Below are 10,984 nucleotides of genomic sequence, written 5' to 3'. Positions count from 1 at the left end.
ATCTATTCGAGAATTGCTATCGGCATTACCAAATCCAATTTTTGGAGAACCATCAACATCTAAACCTGTAACTTCCCCTGATGAATGTACAGAACAAAATCCAAAAAGGAAATCTTTGTTTGGCGAGTATTTCAGTATATTTTCACAAAGCAGGCGCCGACCAACTCTATCTTTATCGGAAATAAGAAGGTTATCAACGGGCGGGATACGAACGACTGATGCTGTTTCTCTAAACAGAAGAGCTAGCTCATCGTCTTCCATGTACACGTATACCTTCGATTCACAGACAGAAGCGAGCGTACCGACTGGCTCACGTGTCTTTCTTTTAAATCCAATACCCCACCTATCTTCGGCCATACTTCGGTACCCTATACAGCCGCGGGAATGTTTAAGGTCTAAATCATATGTCTATCTTGGAAAGCCACATATAAGTACATCGGTGGATGTAGTTCGCTTTCCTTACCAGCCGCAAGCGAGGACATCGCCTGACTCATATTACTGCGTACGAGGGCGACAGCCGAGTTCATCGTCAGTCATAATCCGCCCTTTAGTGCCACAAGCATGCATAGACGAAGTATCTCCTGAGCGATCTTCTAACACAAGTGACTATATATCGGAGCCGCAGCCGCACACATTCTCTGTGACAACTGAACAAGAACCTTCTCCAAAGCCGCAAGGAAGCTCATCTTCAGCGACACAACAAAGTACATTATTTGACATAAGTGATTTGCCTTTGGAGTCGCAAACAAGCACATCTATGGGCACGTCTGAACTTGCTTCGGACTCACACACATCACCTAGCAAAGCTGAGTTACCTGTCGAGTCATCATCAGATCTTCCAAAACAGTCTGATGGCAGCAGCGCTGGAGCGGGAGAATGTCAAATAGACCCGGCTCGCTTAGGGTCGGGAAGTTACGTGGGGACTTCGCCTATTGAGCTGCCAAGTCTGGAATCAAAACCGTCACCCGATGGGGAATCCCCGGAAAAAGGTATGTACGATACAATTTTCTAACCGCTGGTTCGAAATAGGTTTATTTTCAAAATAGGATACAAGGTCTCGCTTATTGACGTTGTAGTGGGAGTGATGATTCGGCCTCGACCGCCACAAAGGTCTTCCGCCGGATTAGGTGTTATGCGTTTATTGTACATAAATTCATTCCTCGTTTTATTATTTTTGAGGGACCGACCGAACGAATCGAGTGGGGTCTTTCTATCAACTTGGGGCGAAACGCGATAATTTTCGATTCGTTGTTCTGATTTTGATGAAAAAAACGTTTGTAGGACCTGTTAAAAAAAATTCAGTTCCCTTCGCGAGGTTTATCCCACTTTGGTGACCTGAGTGAGCCTAAAACACATTTTGGTATCCTGAAATCATCTGATGAAAAATCAACAAGATTTGATTCCACTTTTTTTGTTTCCTGTAATAAACTGATGGCAAAACACCTGGGATATCAAAATCTGCTAGAACTATAGTTATTTTTTTCTTTAAACCTCTTCTTTAAATCTGGAGTTTGATACCCCAGATTTCAAGAAGGTTCATAAAATATTTATGAAGTGTTCGAGAGATCTAAGTTCGCGATCTACTTTACAAAATTATGAATGTCTCAAAAACAATTTAACCGATTTCTATGCTTTACAATCTTGAAAATTCTATTGACATAATTCTACCTAACTACTTACTTAACTTACATAGGTACATTTCAAATTACATTAATATTAGACCAACGATTCAATAGTTATCACGTTACAGATTTACATACATAAAAATATATTTTCGAACATTTAATGAAAATCGTTATTTAGACGATACAATTTTCTTGTACATTGAAGTGCAATTATTGAATGCAATAAATTACGTGCATTAATTGCCCTTCAAGAATTGTACGCAACTGTTTACATGTGGATAGAATCTCTTAGCATATACATTTTTTGGCCTCTGGCAACACTGAACCTCACTTGTCAATTTTATACCCACTTGTAGCTCTCTATATAAAACAATTATAATGTGTTTTTTCGTGAAAAATTATATAGTTTTGTATATTGTGGTAAAAGTTAAGCTTAGTTCGCCTGTTTTTGTAGCTAATCCTAGGTGTTATTTATCGTAATATACACCCATCAGTTATAGGTACTTTATCGACCCTTCCGTTGTCACTGGCAACGAAGGATCGATAAAGGAAGACGCCACCCACCTCACGGTAAGATTATTTTTTATTTTTTAAGTAGTTAGTATTTGCCGTGTGGTACCCGGGACCAATACAAAAAAGAATAGAACCATGGAGTAGTCCCATGGATGTCGTAAAAGGCGACTAAGGGATAGGCTTGAAACCTGGGATTCTTTTTTAGGCGATGGACTAGCAACATGTCACTATTTGAATCTCAGTTCTTGAGGACTTCCGACAAAAGCCCTTTTTATGTATTCATTGACGCGACCTTGTGATTCTTTTTAAGGCGATGGGCTAGCAACCTGTCACTATTTGGATCTCAATTTCATTATTGAGCCGATCAGCTGAATGTGGCCATTCAGTCTTTTCGGGACTATTGGCTCTGTCTACCCCGTAAGGGATATAGAAGGACTATATGTATGTATGTATGTATGATGTGTTGATATAATTTATACATTGTGTACATATCCTATTTTAGCTATATAATCATTAGTTTTAAACTCATTCACATTTTTAATGTAGGCAATGAGTACCTATTCGTCCACATTTAAGATTTAAGAGATCTACATACATTTGTAAATTGATCTGTAAGGAAAATGCTGCAATGTAGTTTATACCACCGCTTCTTCTACAAATGCGCTTTGGTAGCGGTAGTACATACAATTCGATTGTGATGTGACGTCAATAAGTCATTCCAATTGTATCCAATTTCGAAAATAAATCTATTGTATTCTGTTCCATAGCTGTCTGTCCTGTCAAGTTATCATCAGAAATTCCAGCGCAGACTGAAGTCAGCGCCGGTATGGAAGGAAAACAAATAGACCCGACCCCCTTAGCGTCGGGAAGTAAAGTGGGGACTCCGCCTATTGAGCGCCCAAGTCGGGAATCGAAACCGTCACCCGATGTGGAATCACCGAAAAAAGGTATGTACAGTAGGCCTCATAAATAAATAGATATATACGGGACAAATAACACAGATTGAGTTAGCCTCGAAGTAAGTTCGAGACTTGTGTTACGAGATACTAACTCAACGATACTATATTTTATAATAAATACTTATATAGATAAACATCCAATACCCATCAGAAAAAGTTCATTTCTCATCATGCCCTGACCAGGATTCGAACCCGGGACCTCCGGTGTCACAGACAAGCGTACTACCGCTGCGCCACAGAGGCCGTCATACCTCTAAAGGAATTCTTATAATAATTATTGTAAAAATATTACCATTAAAGACTGAACAATAGTTAAAATAGTTTATTGAAAAAGTGTTAAGCTATACATTAGCGGCAAACAGCGTAAAACTAAAAAGATGACAGATGGCGCCACAATCGGGCCACAGATAAAATAGACTTTTTGGTACAGGCATGGGCGTTGTTTACATTATTCCGCAAGGGACATCTTCTTCTTAGTCGTGTCACTCTTGACAGAGTGGTCGTGGTCATCATGTAGTGTTGGAGGCGGGCGCCAATGTGCGCCTTACGATGTCCCGCCATTTCTCCCTGCTGGAAGTCATCCTGCTGCACTCGTTAAGTGAACCGCCAATCACAGACTTTATTTGGTCGGTCCATCGCATGGGTGACCTTCCGCGCGGTCGAGAGCCTTCCACTTTACCCTGGACAACAAGCCGTTCTATGGATCCGTTGCCTCTCCTTGTAACGTGTCCAAAGAATGACAAAATGCGAGATTGTACTAAGGGAAATAGTCGCTGCTTAATACCGAGCTCTTGGAGTATCGAGACGTTAGTGCGGAACTCTGTCCAAGACACACCAAGCATTCTCCTCCAGCACCACATCTCTAGGGCGTCTATCTTTTTTCTTTCCACTTCTCGCAATGTCCACGTTTCAGCAGCGTACAAAAATATGGGGAAAATAAGCGTGCGCACCAGTCTGGTCTTTGTGGTCTTAGTGATGCTACGATTCCTCCATACTTTTCTCATTCTGTCCATTGCCGATCTTGTGATTGCCATTCGTCGCTTTATCTCGTCGATACATCCACCGTTATTCGAAATCAGAGCGCCAAGGTAAGTGTACGATTGGACCACGTCACAGTTCGCGATTCTAGTTACTTCTGGCGAATTACTGTTAGCGCGATCCACAACCATCATCTTCGTCTTGCTGCGATTTATTTTCAGACCGAACTCGAGGCCAACACGTTCCATTTTCTGAAGTAGATCTTCCATGTGTTGGGTACTAGTTGCAAAGAGAGTGGTGTCATCAGCATAACGTAGATTGGCAATTTTGTATCCACCAATTTTCACACCGTCTGTCCAATCCTCTAGAGTGATGCGCATTATTAACTCAGTGTATACATTGAACAAGAGCGGTGATATTATGCATCCCTGGCGTACTCCGGCACTAGGGCGAAAGTTTCCTGACAAGACGTCTTCTGTGCGCACAGAGGCTGTTCCATCCTCGTATAGCCGTCTTAAAAGGTGGACTAGATGTAAAGGCGTGCCCATTTGCAATAGTGTGTCCCATAACACAGGCCATTTCACCGAGTCAAATGCTTTTGAGAAGTCCACAAAGCAAATATACACCGATTTGTTGAATTCTCGCGCTTTTTCGATGATCTGGCGAACAATCAAAATCTGTTCCCGAGTGCCCTTCCCTTTCACAAAGCCGGCTTGTTCTGGAGCTATCTCCTTAGATAGGTATGTTTTCAGACGCTCGTTAAGGATATGTAACAAAATTTTGCTGGCGTGTGGTATCAAAGCAATAAGGCGGTAGTTGTTACATTTCTTTGTGGAACCTTTCTTGTGTAAGGGGGTAAATATGGTGTGAGTCCATTCATCGGGCCAATTTCCCGTCCGAAATACTTCATTACAGATGGCGTGAAAAATTTCATCACCATACTCTCCTAGAGCTTTTATGGTTTCTATGGGAATGGCATCTCTTCCAGTGGCTTTCCCGTTTTTGAGATGTTTTATTGCAGCTCTAACCTCAGACAGGAGAATGTCCGGTTCCAGATCCTCAGTATTAGGGACAGTACTCGGGAAATCGCGGCAGTGCGGGTCCTGGAATAACGACTGACAGTAGCCTTTCCATGTTTCGGAGATTTCAACCAGTTCTGTTACCACACGATTATCGCTGTTTTCTATAGCCCAGGTTTTAGATGGTAAGGTTTTAGTGATAAAGGACTTTGAAGGATTCTAGGCAAGGGACATAGACGTGACTATATGTATGTATCATACCTTTCAATCAAAACAAATTTATTTTCAAAATAGGATACAATATTGGTGCCGGGTGGATAAAAAATAGGACTACTCCATCTCTTCATTCCGATGGATTTCGTAAAAGGCGACTAAGGTATATGTTTATCAATTTGAAATTCTTTTTCTAGGCGATGGGTTAGCAATCTGTTTCTTTTTGAATCTCAATTGTATCATTAAGCCAAACAGTTGAGCTTGGACTTTCAGTCTTTTCAAGACTGCTGGCTCTGCCTACCCCGCAAGGGATATAGACGTGATTATGTGTATGTATGTAAAATATATGGTGTCGTTTATTAACGCCAAACAATAGCTGAGGGTATTGTGGCATATGTCGGCCGTGTGGTTCCCAGCACCAATTAAAAAAAGAATATGGACTATTCCATCTCTTTCCCATGGATGTCGTAAAAGGCAACTAAGGGATAGGATTACAAACTTGGGATACAGTTTTCACTACAGCGGTTTATCTTCTAGTGACTATACTATACGATGTATATATATGATTCTAGTCAAGTTGTTAACATATACGAGATTTATTTAGGATTATAAAATGAAACTGTTGTGTGGAGTACTAAATAAATAAATAATAAATAATTAAACAAAGTGAAAAGGTCCCAGAATGGAACCTTGCGGCACACCCTTTTTTACCTTAGCTTCTTTCGTGTTATTTAAGTCTACCGTCACAAATAAAAAGAATATTATACGAAGTGGTTCTATTCTTATGCACCAAATAAATATTTTTTCTTTCTTTCTTTCAAATTTTAATCACATATATCCTTTGTTTACAGAAGAAAAAGAAGGGATCTCGGAGGTCATAGTCCCCAACCAAGAGACGACAATTGAGATCGTACAGCCCCCAGGAGTTAACACAGGGCGCCTCATCCTGGGAATTGAATATGCGGGCGGATCCGACACAGCTTTCCAAGTAAGTCATTCTTTTTCAAAACACTTCAAATACATTAATAATTATTTTGTTGTCCATCTTTAACGTCGACCTCTGGGCACAGCGGTAATACGCTGCTCTGTGGCACAGTATATAAATAAATAAATATATACGGGACAAATTACACAGATTGAGTTAGCCTCGAAGTAAGTTCGAGACTTGTGTTACGAGATACTAACTCAACGTTACTATATTTTTATAATAAATACTTATATAGATAAACGTCCAAGCCCCAGGCTAATCAGAAAAAGTTCGTTTCTCATCATGCCCTGACCGGGATTCGAACCCGGGACCTACGGTGTCACAGACAAGCGTACTACCGCTGCGCCACAGAGGCCGTCAAAAGTATGTCCCGGGTTCGAATCCCAGGGTATGATTAGCAATGAACACTTTCCGATTGGTCGGGGTCTCGGATGTTTTAAGTTTGAATTATAAAATATAAGTTAATAAAATCATTAAGTTTGTTACTCTTGACACAAGTTTCGCACTTACTTCCGAGTCTAAATCGATCTGTCCCGTATAAATTATATTTCTCTATAAACACAATTCTATCATTAAGCCAAATAGCTGAACGTGGCCTTTCAGTCTTTTCAAGACTGTTGGCTCTGTCTAGCCAAGTGATATAGACGTGACCGTATGTATGTATGTATGTACATTGATGATGATATTCTAACGCAGGGGCCAGGTGTTGTTGTATACAAAATTGAAAAATCCGGGCTTGCGGCAAGTGATGGTCGTATCCGGCTCGGAGACCAAATCAGAAAGGTCAACGACACAGTGATAACCGAAGATTTGCCACTGAATAGAAGAAGATATATAATCGAGACTCTCGCTCCACCTAAGGTGAGTTTGACCCTAGCGTATCTATGTATGTCTATGTCTATGGTCAACAAATGTTAGATCCTTACATAATGATATTGTCGTTTGGTATACGAGTAACAAATATCGTTTTTTTTTTTAAATATAATATGTTTATTTGATCAAAGTAATAACCAATATTATTTATGCACTAGCTGTGCCCGCGACTCCGTCCGCGTGGAATAGTTATTTTGGGCATCATTGAAGCCTTCAAGGGTGAATAATTTTCCCCGATTTTTTCACAATATCCATTATTTCTTCGCTCCTTATAGTTGAAGCGTGATATTATATAGCCTAAAACCTTCTTCGATAAATGGTCTATTCAACACAAAAAGAATTTTTGAATTTGAACCAGTAGTTCCTGAGATTAGCGCTTTCAAACAAACAAACAAACTCTTCAGCTTTATACATACATACATTCGTACATAAAGAGATTGAGTGGTCCTTTTCTTTTTTGTATTGGTGCCGGGAACCACACGACATTGAAGAACATGTATGTTTATTTATTTGATATTTGTTATTTTATGATAATATGTTTTAGGTTTATTATTATCAGTAAGTTTATATCTTAATTATTATGTACACAAGTCAATGCCTTTCTTTCCTGTCGCGGGCCTGCTGGGAGAAATTTCTCTAGAAATAAGAATACATACATAAATCACGCCTCTTCCCCGAAGGGGTAGGCAGAGACTACCTCTTTCCACTTGCCACGATCTCTGCATACTTCCTTCGCTTCATCCACATTCATAACTAAATAAGTAGTGCCCTTGATAATTTCTCTTTATTTTAAGTTTTATTCTTATTTTCCTTGATGTACCTACATAAATAAATAAATACAAAATACATGCTATTGATGAAGAACAAACGACATATGTATTAATTACCTAAATGTTTAAAAATTACATTTTATTCAGATTATGTAAGTAGTAGCTTTACGTAGTAGCTACTGGAATTATATTGACAAAATGTGACTATAATATAAAAATGAATCGCTAAATGTGTTGGTAAGCGCATAACTCAAGAACGCCTGGACCAATATGGCCAATTCTTTTTTTTAAATATTCGTCGAAGCTCAAGGATGGTTTTTACGGCGAAAAAATACCAAATAATTGCCTGAAAACCTTAAAAACAGTCCTTTTCTTTATCCCATACAAACGTTTTCTAACTAATACGTACAGTCAATTTGAGCTGTATTGCTAATGTATAAAGTTCACTGTCGTCTTAGCAATGTAGGTCTAATAGATAGGAACAAAAAACTGTCATATTACAAATCTTTTTGACAGAACGAAGTCTGTCGGGTCCGCTAGTTATTCATAATTATTAAAAATTTATTGCTTTGCATTGATAATTTGTATGTTGTTTTTTTTTGGGTACAATTTAAGGGCTCACCAAAATAGCTTTTGTTTTCTAAATTTTAGTACCCAGTAAAATAAATTAACTCCATATAAATTAAAATCAATCTATACTTAGTTTCCCAAAGTAAAACGTATTAAGCTTCAAAATAAGTATACACACGTCAGAATAATCGTACGTTGTGTACAAATATTCTTTTTGATTGCCAAAATGGATAAATGCTCACCAAATATTGTTTCACTAAAACAGTAACATTGATACCAAAATGTACAGTTCAAATTTGCTTTATTGTAATCAAATTATGTAACCAAAATCCAAAATATATTATGGTCAAGCTAAGATTTCGTAATATATACGTAAAATATAAAGTGCCATTGATTATTTTTAAGTACAAATTAATCTTATAAGATAAGATTGTATAAGACTGTAATTATTGTGTTCCTTTTAAAGTGCCATTGATTATTCTTAAATTAATCTTATGAACACTTTAATAAAATTTCTGTTTTAATTTAGATTTTTTATTTCCTCATCTACCAATGGTTTGTTTCATTGTATACCTTAGTCATTATGTGTTGCAATAATTGACAACAAAGTAATTATGTAACTGCATAAAAATATATAATTAAATGCATAATGCATTAATTATGTAACTTGTGTTTGGTGTAATCAATATTATATTTGGTATGAAAAAAATATTTGCGGTTGACTGTAATTTTTTCCCTCAGCATAGATAACTAAAATGAAAGTAATAAAATAAAATATTGGTAACATCTCCTTAGCGATAATTTACAAAATTTGGACTCAAATTGACTTTAAAGGTGTGTATTTATTTTTATAGAATGTAATAAAAAGCAAAATAGCTTTATTTCTAGAATATTTTGTGATACACAATTTGGTGAGCATTTATCCGTTATGGCAGGCACTTCGAATTTATTGGAAGTAATATAGGTGCATTTCTGGTAGGCGTTTAAACACAAGCCTTTTTTTTTTTTGTTCCAGGCACGGTTCACTATTTTTCGACCTGACCCGATTCCTTTCGACTTTTATGAGGTACGCCTGACGAAGGAAACCAAGTCTGAACGGTTTAAAATGACTTATGAATGTCACGGTGTGCACGAGAGAAATCGAGGGGTTTATGTGAAAAAAACGGTGAGCAAAACATTCATTTACACATACCTGACATACTTACTTATAGTCACGTCTATATCCCTTGCGGGGTAGACCGTGCCAACAGTGTTGGAAACACTGAACGGCCGCGTATAGCTGTTTGGCTAAATGGATGGAATTGAGATTGAAATAGTGACAGGTTAACAGCCCATCAACTTCTGGGCGAAAGTTGAACTAGAGTTTCAAATTTTCAATTACAAGGATTGAGATGATTTATATATTTAATCAAACAGAAACAAAACAAATTTATTAAAGCTAAAATTAAAAATAAGTGCCGTGTGGTTCCCAGCACCAATAGAAGGCATTATGATGGAATTGAGATTTAAATAGTGACAGTTTTCTAACAAAGAATAGGACCACTTCATCTCTTTCCAATGGATGTCGTATAAAACTACTAAGGGATAGCCTTATTAACTTGGGATTCTTCTTTTAAGCGACGGACTACTTTATATGAATCTCAATTCTATCAGTAAGCCAAACAGCTGAACGTCGCCTATCAGTACTTTCAAGACTGTTGTCTCGTGTCTACAACGCAGAGGATATAGACGTGATTACACGTATGTGTGTATGTATTAGACTTTTATAATTAAACTAGCGGCCCGCCCCGGCTTCGCACGGGTGGACATATTTTTGTGTTTTATATTTTGAAATAAACAAAGAGTAAAAACAAATTTATGCCTATGTCACTTTTGAAGGTCTATTCTATATTTGTGCCAAATTTTATCAAAATCGGACCAGTAGTTTTTGAGTTTATTCCACACAAACATACAAAAATACAAATCTTTCCTCTTTATTATTAGTGTGGATAAAATACATACATACATACATATGGTCACGTCTATATCCCTTGCGGGGTAGACAGAGCCAACAGTCTTGAAAAGACTGAATGGCCACGTTCAGCTATTAAAAAAATAAAAAAAATGTTTAATAAAAAAAAAAAAAAAAAAAAACTGTGTTAAAATTGTGTTATTAAATGTTAAATTGATTTATTACAGTATCAAGATGATGGCGGTTTTGAGCTTATCCATCCCGGTGACATTTTTGTGACCATCAACAATAAAATAGTAATATCAGTACCAGACATTGCTAAAATCCTATCGAGCCATATATCTGTTCTTATAAAATTTAAACGATTTAAGTTAACACGACCTGAAGTTTAATTTCTTTAACTGCTTATATACAATTTATGTCTAATGGATAGCAAAAATTACATGTGACCGCTCCGCAAGCGTGAATCTCAATAAATACTTTTAAAAAAAATATGTTTTTAAAATTAAATTATTCAGATTTATA

General features: G+C 37.5%; 1 protein-coding gene across 1 annotated transcript; it reads left to right on the top strand.

Annotated features, from left to right (window-relative positions):
* The first annotated feature begins 2,913 nt into the window (after positions 1-2,913).
* LOC132903451 (disks large homolog 1-like) lies at positions 2,914-10,984 on the top strand. Its single transcript, XM_060951852.1, has 5 exons — positions 2,914-3,085; positions 6,159-6,295; positions 6,992-7,156; positions 9,524-9,673; positions 10,687-10,984. Exons 1-5 carry the CDS (start codon positions 2,965-2,967, stop codon positions 10,849-10,851), a joined length of 738 nt encoding a protein of 245 aa, XP_060807835.1. The 5' UTR covers positions 2,914-2,964; the 3' UTR covers positions 10,852-10,984.

This window comes from Amyelois transitella, chromosome 26, assembly GCF_032362555.1.
Source record: "Amyelois transitella isolate CPQ chromosome 26, ilAmyTran1.1, whole genome shotgun sequence".
Taxonomy (NCBI): domain Eukaryota; kingdom Metazoa; phylum Arthropoda; class Insecta; order Lepidoptera; family Pyralidae; genus Amyelois; species Amyelois transitella.
The sequence above is the reverse complement of the archived record's forward strand: the minus strand, read 5'-3'. Positions and strand labels throughout refer to the sequence as shown.

Coding starts and splice junctions, on each gene's coding strand:
- LOC132903451 (XM_060951852.1), top strand. CDS start 2,965: ATGGAAGGAAAACAAATAGACCCGACCCCCTTAGCGTCGGGAAGTAAA. Junction 3,086..6,158: donor TGTGGAATCACCGAAAAAAG/GTATGTACAGTA, acceptor CTTTGTTTACAG/AAGAAAAAGAAGGGATCTCG. Junction 6,296..6,991: donor GATCCGACACAGCTTTCCAA/GTAAGTCATTCT, acceptor ATTCTAACGCAG/GGGCCAGGTGTTGTTGTATA.